At 36.8% G+C, this 20,027-nt stretch overlaps 1 protein-coding gene across 4 annotated transcripts in view; it reads right to left on the reverse strand.

The window, feature by feature from the left end:
* Nucleotides 1-16,987, reverse strand: part of LOC111865742 (alkylated DNA repair protein alkB homolog 8) — a 19,864-nt gene extending 2,877 nt beyond the window's left edge. The window contains exons 1-8 of one of the 4 annotated variants that reach the window (XM_023854005.2): nt 16,947-16,987; nt 15,691-15,844; nt 13,433-13,667; nt 12,804-12,938; nt 9,367-9,570; nt 8,048-8,207; nt 4,051-4,294; nt 3,045-3,200 (exon numbers count right to left, since the gene is read on the reverse strand). In XM_023854005.2, coding sequence (XP_023709773.1) covers nt 3,045-3,200; nt 4,051-4,294; nt 8,048-8,207; nt 9,367-9,570; nt 12,804-12,938; nt 13,433-13,667; nt 15,691-15,795 — 1,239 coding nt within the window. In that variant the 5' untranslated portion in view covers nt 15,796-15,844; nt 16,947-16,987. Of the gene's footprint in view, nt 1-3,044; nt 3,201-4,050; nt 4,295-8,047; nt 8,208-9,366; nt 9,571-12,803; nt 12,939-13,432; nt 13,668-15,690; nt 15,845-15,973; nt 16,476-16,524; nt 16,925-16,946 lie in introns of those variants that run through there. The other 3 variants (XM_023854002.2, XM_023854004.2, XM_023854003.2) reach the window with 3 other exon arrangements.
* Between the last annotated feature and the right edge of the window lie 3,040 nt (nt 16,988-20,027).

Raw genomic sequence — 20,027 nt, forward strand, 5'->3', positions numbered from 1 at the left:
CTAGCGAAACACCAGTTTCCTGTGCTAAGCGTCTTAACGATTTTCGAGGACTGATCTGTAATCTTGCCTGAATATCCTTAACCTTTTCTTCAGTCAGCACAGTTCTCTTCGATTGCTTCTTCTTGTCACTCACTGAACCTGTGGCCCGCCACTTTTTCAGAAGCCTGTTTACACACGACTTTGTGGGAACTGGCGAGTCAGGATATTTCTGACGAAACCTACGTGCGAATTTTCTGTAAATGTTTTTCCTTGCAATAGTTTTGACAATAAACACACGCTGTTTAATAGTGAACTTCATTTCCACCGTCTGTCGACAGCTGTAAACATTCCACTCCACTTCCACAGCAAGACAAAGACTGACTGTTTAATGCAACCTCGGGTTCCGATTATGCAACCATCGGCGTAGGAGCACTGCAGTCGCGGGGAGGAGTTGCATCCGTTCTGCGGTGGTATGACTCACGGCAAATTGCAGCCGCGGCATGCACTTGATTGTACGCACTGTAGTAGTAGCAGCAGCAGCATCATCATCAAGAACAATAACATAATTCTGGAAGGATGAATGAAAGAAGTTTCATCTGCTGAAATATATTTGTATTTTCTGACCTTACATTAAATAAAGGCATAATTAAAATACATAAAAGTGTCACCAATGACATAGTTTATATGACACTGCAGAAGAAAAATGGAAATAAAAGGCTCTAATAAGATCTAAAGAAATTAATTTGAACGCAGAGAAAGAAAACACTTAGAAAACCCTCTAAAACATGAAGAGATTCTGTTTCATACTACTGTAAAAGGACAACTATTTATTATTTATTCATACCATAATCACTTTACAATGATATATAATATGTCAATGTCATGCAAGGGCAAAAATAATACAGTAAGCATATAACATGTTAAGGAGTGATACACAAAGCATCAACTGTAAACAATACATATTAAAACACAGAAATAATAAAAATTACAAGCATAAAAACAGAACTTCCTAACATTAAACAGACATTAAAAATCAAAATCAATGTAAAGAACATAGGAATTGGACAATTTTAACCATCAGTAAAATTAGCAACCACTCTGAGTGAACTATTTAAATAAGACCAACTGTTGCAGCAGTATGATACAGACGACATTGATCATTAAAGTTGTGTCAACCTCTGTTACAATATAAGATGACTGCACAAAATGTGAATATAAATAAACTCCCAGGTTTGGCCCATTCAGCTGCCTAAAACAACGCCCTACTTTGCAATCATATTTACAGCATAACACTAAATTACTGCTGACCCTCGCTAGCACAGTTCTCGGTTTCAAGCCCTGCCAGGACTCACAAACAAATTTCTGTTCATTTCAAGACCATTTATTTTAAGAAATTTGGTCTCCACTTTGAAAAGATGAGGGGAATCATGTTTCTGATTAGGTGCCACATTCATTATGCTGTATTTGGCACAAGTGTGCCCACACTCACACTGCCCAGGTAAGGGCATTTATAATTCATGGACACTACAGCATTCTGTCACTTTACTATAATGAATAAAATTTATGTAGGATATACAGATGACCTCTGTCAATGCAGGCTTGTGCAGCAGGTTATGGTTTAACTTGTTTATCCACTCCAAGACAGCAGTTAGACACCTAAATTGTTGCAGGCTTTACCACCACCAAGTTTACAGCAAAGGATGTAGTACTGCTATAAGAATAAACAAGAAATTCTGGAAGAACTAACTGCCTACTTTCCTTTCACTACATATTGAGAATATGACACGACAAAGACCACACAGAAAACACAGCATCCTATAGTTCTTCTATCGTTGCATGTGTATTCATTTCTGTAGGACCATGTTTACCAAGTAACTGCCTAGCACATAAGGTGGGACATAAACATACAAGCACTAAAGTGATCTCATAAGTCCCCATTTATTTCTTCAAAGTAATGTAGGCTAAAAATACACGAGACTAAATGTAATGGACATATCTTCACTTAAGCAGATTACAATGGAACTGATCCATGACAAATGCAGTAAATGTAACTCAGCCACTAAGTAACAAGAGATGTGACCACTGCAATATAATGTAATGTAGTAATAAATTACAAATAAAATATGAAATCATAATAGCATATAATACAAATAAATATAAAGGGCAAGCTGGCCAAAACTAATAAACTGAAGGCAGACTCCCAATGGTGGATGATAATTACAACCACACTTACTCACTCATGGAGCTAAGCCCTTCTTGAGGAGCAGCCAATTCTGCAGCTACTCAAGAATTTCTTAGCATTTTATGGAACCCAAAGGTTCATCACCATGTTCACAAGAGCCCTCAACTGGTCCCTATCCTGGGCCAGATCAATCCAGTCCATACCATCCCATCCTGTCTCTCAGATCCATTTTACGTAATATTGTCCATTCACCTACACCTTGGTGTTCCCAGTGGTCTCTTTCCTTCTGGCTTTCCCACCAATATCCTATATGCATTCATATTACATGCCATTCCCATCTCATCGTCCATGACTTGATCATTCTAATTATACTTGGAGAAGAGTACAAGTTATGAAACTCCTCATTATACAGTTTTCTCCAACCTCCTGTCACTTCATCTCTCTTTGGTCCAAATATTCTCCTCAACACCCTGTTCTCAGACACCCTCAGTCTATGTTCCTCCCTTAATGTCAGAGACCAAGTTTCACACCCATACAGAATTACAACCACACAGAATTTAGAATTTAAGCCTTACACGCAATGTGACTCTCTTGAGCCACCTGCCAGTTTGACTCCTCTCCACACTGGACAGTGGTGAGAAACTCCTCTCAAAGAAAATTACAGCTTGGAGCTCAAAAAAAAAAAAAAAAGGGCAGCTCACTATTAGCTTCCAAGATGACTCTCTGATACAAGGAGAAGTGAGAGAAAGGCCACACTGTTAATCAGCAAGGTATCAAAAGGAATGAGATTCTGGGCATTATGGTGATGACAGAATGAAAACACTGGATCAATGACAATGATTATGGATTTTATAATATTCATACATTATCCGAAAAACCTTACCTCAAAATGACCCATCTTGTTCCCAAAGTACTTGCAATTTCCACATCCTACATCAACCAAGACTGAGCCAAATGGTAAGGACTGCACAAATGATAGCACATTAGGCCATGGCTTATGACGAGTTTCACTGAAGTGACTAGCAATCTCTTCATATACCTGTGATTACATGGGAGGTTAATACTGTATCCTCTTTATCTAACACTGCTGATCAAGTAAGGAGGAACAAAATATTATACAGAGGAAACAGTTTGAAGATAAGGAGCAGCTTTATTTAAAACTCAGCACTGATAATTTTGCATGTCTAATTTTTAAAATGTTCCAAAATTCCAGAACACTAGTTAGAACACAACCTACATTACACTCTGTACAAAAAGTTTGTTATAACAGATTACAATATTATATTTCAGCATCCTGTTACACTCTACACGATATATGACATAAACTCCATCCTAAGTGCAACAATTTATTGTAGTTCTTTCATCTTCCTTTCTTCTACACTACATATTTCGGCCGTAAACAACCAGCATCAGGTGTATACTCTCACGTAGCTGCTACACTGCACGTAGTTTAAAGTTTATAAAACGCTAGTCTTCCCAATTGTTCATTTCTCCATTGCAGCTACGTGAGAGTATACACCTGATGATGGCCCTTTACAGCCGAAACATGTAGTGTAGAAGAAAGGAAGACGAAAAAACTACAATAAATTGTTACACTTAGGACAGAGTTTGTGTCATATATTGTTATAACAGATATCTCTGTAACAAAAGTTTGTCTGATACAAAATGGATCGCCATCTTAATGATGACCACATACTCGTACATCACCTGGTGAAAGTAACACAAATACATCCACATGCTCTGCTGGTGGAATGTCGTGACCCAGTCAAGTACTGATGTGCTTACTGCTTCTATGCATGCGCTGAAGTTCTCCAAACTGAAATTTTGCTATGTGGCACTATAAACCACTGCTTGCTATACCAACATTTAATTGCCCTTCTGGTTTATACCTCATGTACATGGAGCGACTCTAATTTTGCTGCTACTGCATCACAGTTTGTATCTGCTTCAGATTTCTTGTATTTCTTCTTATAGGAATCACACAGATCATGGTACACACAGTTACACTCTCCTTTCCTGATGAAGCGAAATGTAAAGGATGTTCTGTCCCCACGTTGCTGAACTGTAAGGTCCCCATTCTTTGTTGGTATAACATCCATCTTACGTGGTGTGATGCCGTGGCTCCACGCATATCTGAAATAGACAAGCCAGTAGGTGCAATGGGGCTCATGTATAGATGACTTTTGATGAACTGTCTTTACGTTCTTAACTTTCTGATGTATTACTATTGTAATTACAAAGGAAAGGGCCCAGCATGTAGCTTGGAGGGAGGAAGCACGGTGAAGCCAGCAGTGACGTAACAGCATAGGAGCTGCTGCTACCATAACAGGCCAGTCAACACTCCGTCCCCTTCCCCCGTGGTGACGTAACAGCACTTCCCGCAGTGACGTAACAAGGGAGACCGCTGTTAACACAAGGCAACAGGGAACAGTATAAAAAAACCGGCTGAGCAGTATGTGGGCACAGTGTGTGATTAGGAGTGACACTGTGTGGATCATGAAGTCGCCGAGTCAGTTGCAGTCTAGCATTTGCTGGAGTGAATGGAAAGAGGAGAAGTATTTGTGAAACTGCAGATGGCAGTAGCGGTGAGATTGTAAATTGTTTAACTGTGAGAGCGAGTGATCAATAAATTCGCTATATCAAATAAGGCGTGAAGTTATTTGTCACGTGACAATTTGGTGTCAGAAGTGCTTTATGGACACCTCAAATTGTGTAATTGTAAGAGCGAGTGCAATAAATTTGCTAGATCCAGAACAGCATGAAGTTACTTGTCCCCCGTTATACACCCAACATGTGACAATATGTATAGAATATTGGAGAAGAAACATTGTGAAAGGTGGCCACATCAAAAACTGAGAAAACAGTGGGAAGAAATGTTAACCTCTTGTATCCTGACTGGCTGTGGGCCAGATGGCTTGGCTTTGATTCCTCATAGGGTCCACAATGGGTACCATGAGCTCTTTCCACAGAGTAAAGTCAATACAAAATGGAACTGGTCCCTCACCTCTAACAAGTTCCCTCTGTGACAATGCAACTAAAGGGTCTTATTTTGAATAACTTGGAGACAGTCAGGGAAATGTGACAACAGTATTAACAGGACCTTCTGAAAATGATTTCCAGCAGTGTTTTCAGGCACGTCATTGATGTTAGAATGGGTGTAAAAAATTAGAAGTTTAGCATTTTGAAGATGGACATGCTCGTTAAAGTTTAATTACATTATCATCATAACTGGCAAAACAGCCCCTCTTGAGCCATACATCCATAGAAGATTCTGTCATATTGCATCTGGTTTACACTGCTTTGGATTTCACAACAAAAATTATTTTACAGAGCAAGATCATCAACCTTGTGTGAAACCTCCAACATAGAGGACCAGGTCTCTGTATTTATGTCCCCCAGTGACAGGGTAACCCAGTTACACCCCCAAGCACCAGGTTCCCTTTTTGTTGCCTTCTACAACTTGCAGGGCTATGGTGGAGGTATTCTAACCTGCCTCCACACAGGGTTTAATAACAAATACACATATGTATAATTTTAATAGAAGTAATTAGGTTCATCAGATCTCACATGTCTTGATGGCAAGGTGCTTAGACAAAGGAAGTTTTAATCTATAAGGCTGGTACTTATACACAGGGTGCAGGTGAAATACTGAAACATTCTTAAAATAGAAGCTAAGAGATAAAGTTATTCTTGTCCTTAATAAACTAAGCACCATACCATGAAGATAGATGAGGGAGTAGAGGTATAGATCCACCATTCTTAACCTCAGCACCAGATGGAGGTGACTGGGCAACTTCATGCCCCTGCTACTATTTTGAAAAACAACGTATTTTATTTTCAACAAACAATCTATTCTAAAGTCTCTGACTTTTTTAAAGTATTTAACTTTTTATAAAGTATGTCCTTTAGCTGCACTGGTGCACACAAGTTGAGAAGCTCTGAATCTCTTCCCAAAGTGTTTCTTCAAAAAGCAGGCAATTTTGTCTTATGTTCTATCTTACAGCTCATCAAAGCCTCCTGGCTGATATTACTTTATTTTTTGGTATCCCAAAAGAAAATTCTTGAGCAGTTATGTCAGGTGAACAAGGAAGCCAGGGCACACCACCAGAATGAGAAATCACCTCTGCAGAATCAAATTGCAAAGAGCAGCCATGCTATGATAATTCTGTGTGGGGCATAGCACCATCTTGCTACAACCATTGATTTTCAAAGTTCTGTACTCTCAGAAAGAGAAATATTTCAGTCACATGAGTGTAGCAATGTTACATGACTATGATGGCTTGTCTGTCGTCTTGTTTAGAAAAATTAGTGTTCAATGATTGCAGCAGGTGACATTGCACATCAAACCTTCAGGTTATACAGGGATGTTCATCAAATTCATTCATATTTTCAGCAGCCCAGTATCAAAAGTTCTGCTTATTAATGGTGCCATGCAAGTGAATATGTGTTATCATCACTTGTTTAGAATGTTGTCTAGAAAGTCTGGATCACCAGCAATCAATTCTAGAAACTGATGACAAAATTGCAAACACACTCCTTTGTCATGGCCACTTAGGTGCAGCACAACTTGAATTTTTTTGAGGTTAAAAGTTCAGATCACTGTGCAAGGTGCACCATACACATCTGCCAGACCTGCTGACCTCCTCGAACTGTGGTTGACAGACACAAACACTCGGGCATTGTTCTCAGACAAGAGAACTTAACAAGGCCAGCCAGGTGGCTTTTTACAAATGAAAAGCTCCTTCATGCTACAGACTGACTCTTCAACAGATCACTTTGTATGAGGGTCTTCTGTTAAACTCTTGTCAAAACTCTCACTGCAAATCTGTAGAGTGCCTCATTCAAAAGAAAAGCTCTACAGCACACATATATTCCTTCACTGTCCAACAATCCATGGTGAAATGAACTGCAAAGTGACTGCTACACATACTCTGTCATACCCATGGGAGAAAGACGTACTTGAACTTTGAAAATGCTTCATTACTACTGTCACATGCTGTACTAACAAGTTGCCCAAGTAACTTTGAAACTGACTGCTATGCTCAGTTCATGTCTGCGCCACTTGAAGGAAGTTTCCTTGAGAGTCCACTTATATATAACCGAAGGGCTGTTAAAGGTTAGCTGACTATATTCAAACCAACTGCCAACACACATTCACCTCCTTCCTGCGGGCCTTAAAACCTGATCACTGATGTATAGCTTGACTAACTGGGCTGAGCTTCATATCTCTGAAAAAGCACATCACTTCCTCTTCAATTCTTGGCATATCCCTCAAATTCACATTCCCAGAGTAATTAACAATGCAAGAAAACTTGTCAGATAGACAATTTATTTTTCGTCTCTATAGATCATTGTTACATGATATAAGACAAGTCAGTTACTGTACATTGGCTGATTACAATAAGAGAATAAAGTTATAATACTTAAATTTGTTTAGAATAGATTACAGATTTAGGACCTGTTGGAGGAAAAACATAGATAAACTATGCATGCAATAATATAGCTGTAAATTTTAGAGTTACAAGAGTTACACTTTAATACAAAAGTACCAAAAGGCATCCTACATGGTCTTGAAATCATATTTAAATGGCCAAAAGGATTAGACCACCTGTAAAAAACATATCAGGTTTGTTGGGGCTTGGCCTTTCATGGTAATCATGAATCAGGTTCATTATAAATATGGTGAAAATTAAAACTGATCTGGAAGATGTGGGCTGCAGAATGTAAACTACATTGAAACGACTGAGGATCAGATCCAATAGTGTGTCTAGTGGTGATGGGCCCTTAGGTTCTCTTGCCAAACAGTTACTTTGTGTAAATGTATACAGTACATGAAGCACACTATGTAGAAAATAACTAGGACATGATGTAACACTATACCAGTACCTTGCCTCTTCTGACATGATTAACAAAGATCGCTGGGGTAAAATAACAGGGCTTACTCGGCCATCCTGATGCCTAAATTCCATTACTATTGAGGAACCAAGTGACAATGATAGGATTGGATCTTTGAAAGCACTGTGCGTGTCCACATGGGATGGAATACCTGGAAATATTAATGTAGTGATCAGTCTATACTGAAAATATAGTGTGTTAGCATGTTATTCGACAAAAATAAATGTAGGATCTTTCTTGAAAGTCTGAAAGGGGTGTCATCCGGTCAAATTATTACACTCTGAGTTAAAATGTGAGATTGATGAGAGATCTCATCAAACAGTATGCAGTAATCTCCCATCCCAGTAAGTAAAATATTTTAGTTTTCACTGATTCTGTCATGAATTTTGTCAGGCTTAGTATGTGCTACAGTAAGACTTTATTTTGTATGAGACAAAACAAGGGACATATATGGAACAGTGAGTCATTTAGGCACACTTTCAAGAATGATCAAGTGCCTATTACATCAGTCATGTCCATCTGCTCTCTATTCATATAATAATTCCACTCCAGACAGACCATTTTGCTGGAAATTTGTTATTTACAGCATTCTTACTAAAGTTTATCATAATTCTAGTTAAATTTGAACAAAGGACAGTACCATTCTATATGTCAATGATCAATAAAAGTTGTAGGAACATAAAATTATTTGAAAATTTCGGAGCACAGACTCTGTAGAAAGTCAGCGGAAGGTTTAACCATTTCAATGTCAACTTCAGTACATATATGGGCACTACACAGTATTTATGATGATCCTCTAAAGACATGTGACAGCTGCTGATTCACCACATTAAAAACATCGCTTTGAGGTATATATGTCTCAAGGGTTTACCACAGTCCTTTTTTCGGCTGTCGTGGTACTCACAAATTTTTAATAGATTAGTGGCAATATTTGGGTTGGAACCAAAACCCTTTGAATGCTACCCAGTGAAGATGTGAACAGGCAACTCCTGAAAATTTATGTACAATTCATAAATGTACCTCAGATCCTAGATAATTGTAATCTAAATATTCTATTATGCCTAATATAAGAAAATATTGTATTCATGTGACAGTAATTAATTGTTTGCATTCTTGTTTTTCTCTTGCCTTATGTGAGTAACTATGATGACCAGAATGTCAACAAGCAGGTAGTTTATTTCCATAATGATGACATGTAGACAACTGTTCTCTTGCACTATGACATTTAAAGAGTCAGGGAGATGTGTATACCCAAATTTTAAGTGTTATGGATGATAAATTCCCATTATTTAATGGACATGTTTTCTTACCTTGACCAGGTTGATAATGATTCACAGTTAGTTGAGTTGGGAACGATGACAGGACACTAATATTTTTATCTTTCAGACGATCCCACAGAAAGTTGCATTCAGATGGTATGTTTTCAGACAATGGACATTCCTTATCAACATTATTTGTGTCGTACTGGAACTCATAACCATAATGTTTTACTCTTCGATGCTTAAGAGTCTGGCCTAAGAGTCAAAACACAGTTTTATGTCAAGATGTAAAACATTTTGATACTAAAGAATGGAGGACAACACAGTTTAAATTCCATAACGGGTAATTATGTACAATGAACTGGAAATTACCATAGTAGAAGTGTTCTTTAAATACTGCTTCTTGGAAAATAGGGATTCCCTTATTTTCAGGTACTTATGAATAAATATGAAGATGATTATGAAGAGTCCTTGCTGCTAATTTTAATAATGTCTGTGACAATGCCTAGAATTATATTCAAGGTTTTAAATTTATTACTTCCTAGTACATAGTTCTTTCTTCTTTTTGCCTTTGACCCTCTGAACTAAATAACATATTCAATTTTGTCAAAAAAAAAATTCAATTTTCTCAATGGAAAAATATGAGGTTGCCTTATATTCAGGCCTATATGTAATTCAGGTAAAGTGGCCATGCCCTATTTTAAGATATCACAGCATATGCCAGGAGGGACTAAGGAAAACTTCATAAAATCTCAGGGTGAATAGCCAGTTCCCCAGTTGAAACTCATGCTGGATAATAATAAATACAAGACAGATGTGTTATTGATTGGGCTAACCATTACACTTAGCTCAAGCAGTAACACACCTCACTTGTCTTTATTAGAGCTAACATGATTTGTCACAATATTGTAGCGTAGAGACCATTACTGGGTAATGGTTGTAAACACGTCTCCACAGCAACGAATCAACAAACAACAACAGACAAACTGTTGGAAACGGTGTTCTCTACAGTGGTCCATGCCAAGAACTTATAAGCAGGACAAAGTAGAGTATCCTTATTATCAAAGTATCCGTCAATAATGCAACAATATAAAATATATTTTTGGTGTCCTATTGCATGTAATGATTTTAACAACATCAAAAAGTATTAAAATAAATTTTTAGTGTGAAATATATTCCTAATGTCTTTCATTTCATACTTTAATAATAAGAATAATGCCTCAATGCAATGGGATGCTAAAATATAAGGACAAAGCGGAGACTTAGTGGAGTTGTGGGATATGTGCCAGACACAAAGGACAATAAGCAGACAGTGGTAAAACCTGTCACCAAGAAACAACTAGTGAAGACAGTGATATCTGGAGTGTGTAATTCCATGAGACTGTTACAGTTACTTATAGTTACAATCCGTAAGTGTTCAATATATCAGATCATCAATCCAAAATCCTGTCGAGAGTCACTCATACAAATGACAATATGGATTGATTAGTTATTTGACGACACTGTTTTAAGTGCAGTGATGCTATAATATAGTGTATATTATAACAAAATATTATAGTGCTGTTTAATAACTACAGCCATGCAAGGATTTGTTGATCCCTTGTCTCAGCTTTCAGCTCATCACCTCAAAAGCAGCAGTATCTACTAGTCATGTTGAAGACATGCATTTCCAGTTGAATGTTCTATTTGCAAGTTTTGTTCCACTTAACTCAGGTCTGTACTCCAGACTGCTGGAGCTTGCAACCAACTGTATCACTGTGTTAAGTTCATATGAATATTTGACAACAGTGCTACATTTTTCAACCCATGCTGGGGCTTGCTATGTCACATGCAAGCATGGCAGGGATCATCAAATCTTGGTGGGACTGTAAACAGCAACATTAAATAACCCAGTTTCTATGTAACATATTGTTGTGGGAGGTGAACACAGGGGGATGTCACCTGACCTGTGTATGCCTCTTTCACCATCTGGAATGTTCAGGAAACTGCCAAGCTGACAAGGAAAATCAAGTTTGCCCATGAACATTCCAGGATCTTTCCTACAGGTGACATGCCCTAAGACGAGTAGGTGGCAAGCTACTCAGTAGTGAGTCGGTATTCAGTAGAGTGCAGTGCACAGAAGTCAACATAAGAGGCAAGTGGAGCGGTGTAACAAGTGGCATTGCTGTGAAGTAACAAGGGAAGAGAACTGATCTCAACAGGAACAGTGGGGCAGTAATTGCACCATATATAGATACATGTTACAATATATGTACCGTAATATTATAGCACCAAAGTAGCAAAAGGATGATTATGAAAGATGAGCGGAAGGAAGTGGTCATAGATTATTTATTTGATAATCTTATCCTATTTCTTAGGGAAGCAGAGAAACATCATGATAAAGCTGTCAGTAAAGCCAGAAACCTGGCCTGGACTTAAACTGAGAACTTCCCAAGTACAAGGTTAGAATGTATTGCTACACCAAACCCCTTGGTCATTCATAATATGCATATGCAGTCATAAACATTGGTATTTCATGAATGTTACATAGGGATCAAATTATCAGAGTCTGTTACATAGGGCTGAAAAACTTATTCTGCCTCCGACAAATTAACATTACAATTAAAGGGAGTCCAGCAGGTAACATCAAGTAAAGTTATGATTCTGGATTAGTGATTATGTACATGACTTTTCAAAATCTGGGCAATACCATAACTTATGAAACATGTAACAAAAGAAATATGCCTAGATACTGAATATGTAAATCAAATTCTCCACAAGTGGGAGTATCTAGCCAGTTCTAGATTGTAATCAGCAGTGGAATTGTAACTATTGTAATTTTAATCTGCTTATGTATCGGATTGTTAATGTTCAGAATTGGCTTGACTTGTCATGTATCATGTACAGTGATCTGCAGTGACGAGGTGGATCAATCAATCAATCAATATTATATTGTCATATTATTATCTCTGTATTGCTATATTATTATTATTATCATGTATTATTATATTGTCATTATTTCTGTATTATTATATACTTATTAGTATTTAGTATTAGTATTAATATTAATCTTTGACTTGTCCCATATCATGTATAATGATCCATGGATGAAATAAAATTGAATTGAATTGAATTGAAGAAATAAGACTCCATTCACTTGTGTACAAATGAAGATGATGTTTCCTTTGTATTAAAGCACCATCTCATGAAGGCAAACAGAAAACACAGAGGTGAAACATTATGCATTCTAGAGCTCGTCACCAAATATGAGTAGTCAGCATCATATTCAACCATATTTCCCCAAGGAAATACCCTCTGAACCCAACAAATCAGAGGCTCAGTGAGCCTCAGCTGGGCTGAACACCGGTGTGGAGAAAAAAACCCCTGCCATCCAGCTTGCAGCTAGTATCTTAATTACTGAATTATTCAGTCTACACCCTATTTCTCTAAAATCTATTTTAATATTATCCTCCCATCTATGCCTAGGCCAAACTCTGTTCTTCTTATACCCAAATGTGATGCTGATGTCTTCCAATCAATACAGTTCAATAGTGACTTTTCTTCATCTTCTGTAACAAATTCTTCTAGTAAAATTAAACCAGGAGGCTTCTGGTCATAATTCCAGGAGTGGGAGAGTTCTGGAACTGAAATATTAGACACAATCATTTAAGAAATACTGGGCTGTGCACATCAATGTACAAAAAATCTAGGTCCTATGTTATTAACTATTTATATACACTGTCCGTATGTAACTAAATAAATGTACATATCGAGTCATACACACAAGGTTTCTTGATTAAATGAGTCACTTATTTTATTCATTTCTTGACTATTTAATTATAACAGTAGCGCAGACTGTGCTACATGGAATGGTAAGATGCCAATAAATCATAAACTTAAAAGGATGCAGAAGGAAGTGGTTACTGCCCAATTTGGGGTACCATTATGGTGCTTGCTTGCATGAAAAATCTCAGTCAGGGTAACTGGGCCATGGGCTAAGATTTGAACCTCATGAATATGAAAAGAGTTCTTTCTACCCTTATGAGTGTGTCATAATATCTGGCATAACATATACAATTTACTGCAATAATGTGACACAAACTGTATGATTATATGGTTTTAATAGTAATTTCCATACCTTTCTCTGCATATGCAAGATACAAAGGACCTGAGTCATTTGGTGTTAATTTAATCTTCCCATGTATTGCAGCATATGCTTTAGATGCATACAATATATCCTTAAAAATAATGAAGCAATATGATTTCCCTGGCAGCATAACAATGCCGTCAACTCCTCCATATGGCAAGCAGAGTTCTAGTAATTGTTCTTGCTGTAATCCAGTTACCAATCCAGCATTTGCTACCATAACATACTGAAAACAAGAAGGTAGCCTTAAAATCAGGTTATATTAAGCCAAGTAATCACCACATTTAACGTATCTATCCTATCCTATCTCACACTGCATTCACAGTATGTAGAAATAGCCTCTAATGACAATAAATATTCTATGAATAGGTATAATTCTACACTGAGGAATATAAAACTTGGAATACCTCAAGGATCTGTTTTGGGCCCACTCCTGTTTCTTATTACATATAAATGATTTACCCCATCATATATCAAATGAAGAAGTGGTTCTTTTTTGCAGATGATACCAATATACTGGTAACAGATAAGAATAAAATTACTCTCCAAGAAAAAATAAAAAGAGTGATGATCTAGCTAGAAACTTGGTTTTCAAAAAATACCCTGGTTATAAATACTGATAAGACCCAAGCAATGCTATTCCAATGAAATAAAATCGTATGACATGTCTGAGCCAGTTATTATTTTCAAAAATATAAAAAGTAATTATATATCACAGTTCAGATTTTTAGGTATCAATATAACAAGTAGTCTAAAAATGGAGTTCACATATTCAGTCCTTGTGTCTAAAATTGAATAAGACATGTTACATTATTAAATCCTTGAAAGATGAAGTGAGTTTCTATAGACTCAGGAATATTTACTTTGCCAAATTTCAATCCTTAGTAAGTTATGGTTTGATTTTTTGGGGTGGGGAAAATAAAAATGGCAAAGTACCGAAAATACAAAAAAGGATAATACATTTAAGGTGAAAATAACAGAACATCATGCAGACCTATTTTGTAAATAATTAAACTGTTTTTAACTTTTTTAATTTTAACTGTTAGCCCCGTGTATATTTCTGAGGTGCTGTGCTATTTTCAGAAATATAATTTATACTCTACAAGAAATTCAGATTTATGTGAATATAATACTAGAAGGAAAGATGATTTTCATGTACCAAATTGTAACACATCAACTTTTAAGAAAAGTGTTATCAATATGGGTATTAAATTGTATAATAAACTGCATTTGGAATTAAGAAAATAAGATGGATATAAAGACTCTAAACATAAGCTAAAAATATTTTTACTATATGATCCATTCTATACATTATATGAGCACAGCGAAACTTCTATTCAGCAACTGAAATAAATAGCAAATGGTTGCTGGTAGTATCTTAATGTGATCAGTGAGTGACATGGTCATATGCAGGACTTTTGATTTACTGTAATACTCTTAAAATTCTCTCGATAAACTCAGAAGGTTAACAGAACTAGTATGATAGGCATTTTTTAAATCAATTTGTATTTTCAATTTATGTATTGTATTTAATTTGAGTATTTATCTGGTTTTGATAGTGTGTTATATTTCAATTGTAGATTTAAACCATGTCAAGAGTTTATTTATTTATTTCGTCTCTATAGATCATTGTTACATGATATAGGACAAGTCAGTTACTGTACATTGGCTGATTACAATAAGAGAATAAAGTTACAATACTTACAATTGTTTACAATAGATTACAGTAGATTACAAAAGTTTAGAATCCATATTAGGTCCCCTCGGCACGTCGGCTTCCATATGTCCTACTGTACCTGTACTGGTGATAATGCTTATGGAGAATTTGATGGAATGAGGAATGGCAGGGGAAACCGAAGTACTCGGGGAAAACCTGCCCCAGCACCACTTTGTCCATCACAAATCCCACTTGACTAGACTACAGTGGTGGGAAGCAAGCGACTAACCGCTTAAGCTATGACACAGCCTTTGAGATAATATTGGTGAATTTGGTGATAGCACTGGTATAACGTTTCACTGTAGACTCTACACTGCAAAATCTCATTACATCTGTTCTCCCTTCCTGGTGTAGCTTCTTGTTATCTGCAATCTCTCCAGAGTATTATTTATTGTTGACAAATTCTAATCCTTGGGCATTTGGGCACAAAGATTTCAAGAATGATGTATTTAATGATGTGATCTGTTCAAATGTTACTGTTGTAGCAATTATGAATGCATAATAAAATAAATGAATGAATGAATCTACTTACTTTTGTGGGCTCATCTGAACAACTAATTCCAGTATCCTGGAATAATATATGTTTAGCTTTTGTCTGCTTTCTTCGGGCCTTTCTCTCATATTTGTTCTCAGCCATCGTCGAACTTCACAAACACGAGGAGCGATCATTTACATTACGGCCGTTCCTATGGTAACAATATGGAAATTTTTAATGTAACACGCTTCAATGCCACTGACACATTTAAACTCATCTGGATATTGCTATATTTTTAATGTGTTGCTTTCTATGCTTCCCATTAACAACACATATTTACCAACCAGAAAATTAACTGGGTTTCGTGAATGAAAACTGTGCCGTTCGAAACTTCCCAACCGCATGAAACGCGACATCAATATTTTGCAACTTTGAAGGAAACAGAATTTTATTGACATCAGCGGATGCATCGACTTTATTATGAACATAGGGTGGTTCAAACAAAGGAAACAGATATACACCCTCATTCATTTATTGTAAAATTCCGTCGATCCAATATAGGCTACTGAGTACGCGTGACGGATATAGAACCAGTCACAGTTAACTTATACAATAAAATGTACAATAAATACGCAGCAGTGAGGGTTGTATTTGAGTGTATTTTATAGAAATCCGCACTGAACGAAGTACTTGAAGTAGGGACATACGGTGAGATGAACGATTCTGACATTCATAGATAATTGGACGTTAAATTTATTCGTCACATAGCTCTTTCTTTGTTGATTCGGGAGGGTTATGGGCGTTATGGATTCGGCAACTTTTCCCGCTCTCCTTGAAATGTTTATATGCTGTCTGCGTAACATAAGAGAAATAGTCTACTTGCTTACACACCACGATTGGTCTGTCAGGTCGTGGAATTGGAGAAATCCAATCTGTTTCGTTGTTTCCTCACACGTTTTTCACGCAAATTAGACGCATTAAAACTTATATCGCGAACGTTACTACTGCAACCATTGGAACGACCACTTCTCTTAAGGCGTACTGAGCGATGTTTTGTATTTAAACACTTTAAATCGGAAACTATGCACAAAATAACTGGCGTATATATTGTTACACACTAAAGCCTACAAAAGCGCTAAAAATTGTAATTCAAAATCTCACTCGTCCCGAGCTGAAAAGAAAGTATATCGAGGGACCATAGTATTTTCTCTAAATGTCTATTATGAGAAGAATTTTGACAATCTCTGATAGCATCTCCTGCATCTCAGACAAACATTCTCACGCATATTGCAGCAGATTTATTTGGTTCGGACCTTTCTGACGTTTCTGACCGTTCTGACGGTTCTGACCTTAATGGCATTCCACGGTTTCCATCATTGCATCCGCCGCAGGCTTTATATAATCTCTGGATCCAGGCAAAGAAAATCTGAGAACGCTGCTGTAAAGATCGTAAAGATCGTAAAGATCCATGCACATTGCACGTTGCAACGCTAAGCGACACGCAATTGATTGAAAAAAGGGTTCAGTGCAAGTCGTGCAAGTGCTATAGGCCGATAAAGACTGTGTGTGGCAGTGTGTTGTATTTTTAATAGTGCATGCTGAATTTGATAAATTTCTGTGAATGGGTGTATTGCTAAACAGCACACAATAGTTTTTGCATTATTGGATTTTAAATGTTTCAGCAGTTGGCGAAACGTGCAGATTATTGTTTGTAGAACATGGCTGTTAGCAGTTTGAGTTCTGATGTGTGGAAAAGTTGGGAAAGGCAAGGGAAGACTGAATTGTGAGTCACTATAATGTTTGTTTCCGTGTCTTACAGTATCTTTCATATTTATAAGTCGATATGTTTCGGTCCCGTTACTCTCTTCTGATTTGGCACGAAATGTTTGGCGTACGCAGTGCGAAGGACTTCCAATTGCAGTATCAAATGTATCAACTGGAATATGTTAGGATTTACTAATGTATTGAGGAAGAATGTTAATGTGGTACACTGTAAATGTAATGGAACACATTTAGAAACTTTTTTAAAGTAATCCGTTATGTAGAGTTCCGACTTTTTAATTATCATTTATTATCATTCAACAATTCATACATACAGGTATTACAACCATTTAGATAAGGAAATTGTCAGTTTTACATCTAATTCTCGTGCATATCTTCACAGTATACACTGTACCACCCTAATATAAGGGGTCCATATCATGTATTCATGGATGAAATAAAATTGAATTGAATTGAATAATATCTAGATCTAGTTCCCATTAATTTCATTGTCTTTACACAAATACAACAAATTAATCAGCTATATATTACATTTACACACCAAAAGACTTAAATTCATCTACAGAATAAAAGGAATGTTTTGGTGAAAAAGATTTTTAATTCCTCTTTAAATGAGTTAAAAATTTCCCTTTTGTTTTATTTGATCGGGGACCTTATTATACAAACAGATTCCCATATTTATCACACTCATCTTAAAAAGAGCTGTATTGCAGTGCTGTACATGAAAATTTAATTTTCTTCATGTGTTATAATTATGAATGTCCGAATTTATTGCCATAAAAGCCTTGTATTTTTTATAACGTTTTAAATGCATTGAATAATCGCCAAATACACTTTTACAGCAATTTTTTATGAAATCTAATTTTTGGAATGGAGGATTTCATTTACTTCCATCTACTAGTCCTGGAGTTCACTTTACATCACATTTTGTCAGTTGTACTGACAAGAATTTTATTGAAATTTGTATGAAAACTGTAATGGTCACAATAGTTGAACATATAGAGTAGCATCGCAACTGTATAAGAATGTTTCTCCTTTTTGTGCATTTTCAAACATAATTAATTTTAATGCCAAATGTGCATGGAAATATTCAAAGCCGGTTGCTTATTCACTGGTTTGGAATTTTAATTGATGTGTACTGGCTAGGGTAGTGAATTGTCTTTGTATGCACAGATACAAGAGAGAGTCAGTAAATAGGTCACAAATGGATATAAAACGTAAAACATGTAATATTCGAACCTGAAAAAAACTTTTTATTTCTTTACATGTCCAACATTGGTATACTTGTCCCATTGCTTTACCGGTGCATCAACACCTGCAGCATAGAAGCCTTATGGCTCTTGTCTCAACCACATCCACACCTCCATTACAACCTCATTATCAGTGAAATGTGTGTCACCAGGGCGGTTTATTAGTGGGGGACCAAATAGGTGGAAGTCATTAAGGGCCAAGTCTGCACTGCAAAGTGGATGTTCAAGAAATTGACTGTAGTTCTTGAATTCTCTCCTGGTTTCCTCAGGCTGTATGGGGTCTGGCATTGTCTTGATGAAGCAGTACCCCTCTTGCCATTTGCCTTGGACATTGCATGCTGAAGCTATGGCAGAACTTCACAGTATGATGCAGAATTCACATTTTCACCATGCTTCTGAAAATGGGCTAGCAATAGTCCCTGAGAATCCAAAAACACAGTAACTATAACCTTCCCAGCTGATGACATAACCTTAAACCTTTTGGTTGAAGGTGAACTGGGATGTTTCCACTGCATTGATTGATTGATTGATTGATTGATTTATTTCGTCACTGTAGATCATTGTACATGATATATGACAAGTCAAGTTAATTCTGAATATTAACAATTTGATATATAAGTAGATTAAAATTACAATAGTTACAATTTTTTACATTCTTATTTGTGGAGAATTTGATGGAATGAACATTGGCAGGGGAANATGTGTTTTGATTCGGGTTGGTAGTGATGCACCCACGATTCATCCCGAGTAAATGTCCTGTAAGTATATTTTCTCTATCTTCTGCATACCGTAAGAGGTGTTGGCAAGGACAGACCCATTTGGGTCATTTCATTTTTCTCAGTGATAGTTCTCTGGGCACCCACTTCGCGCACACTTTCCAGAACTTCAAATGGTCATGTATTATGCTGTATGGTAAATCATGGGAACATCCTAGTGCAGTTGCCACACTGTGTTATCATTGTCCTCCTCTCAGCTCAAATCATTTTTTCCACCCACTGCACAGTTGCTTATGTTGCAATCTCAACAGAGTGACCTGGTCAGGTATCATCTGTGACTTTTGAATGTCTTTGAGAGAATTTCTTGACCCAGTTGTGAACCACTTTACATGACAAACACTTTCTACCGTAAGCATGAAACACATCTTTATCAATATCCTTTGCATTGCATCTTTTTATTCACAAAAGATGCACAGCAGACCTCTGCTCTTCGGTAGCATATGCCATAGGCACATTTGCCATTTTGACTACTGAAACCAGCCTCTGAACATGCGCATGCATGTCTGCTATCTAGACTTGCCATGAAGCTGGATTGTGATGCACATATTAAATCTATTATGTCCATTGCAGTTGTTTTACTTCCATT

The sequence above is a fragment of the Cryptotermes secundus genome, unplaced genomic scaffold, assembly GCF_002891405.2.
Source record: "Cryptotermes secundus unplaced genomic scaffold, Csec_1.0 scaffold183, whole genome shotgun sequence".
NCBI lineage: Eukaryota > Metazoa > Arthropoda > Insecta > Blattodea > Kalotermitidae > Cryptotermes > Cryptotermes secundus.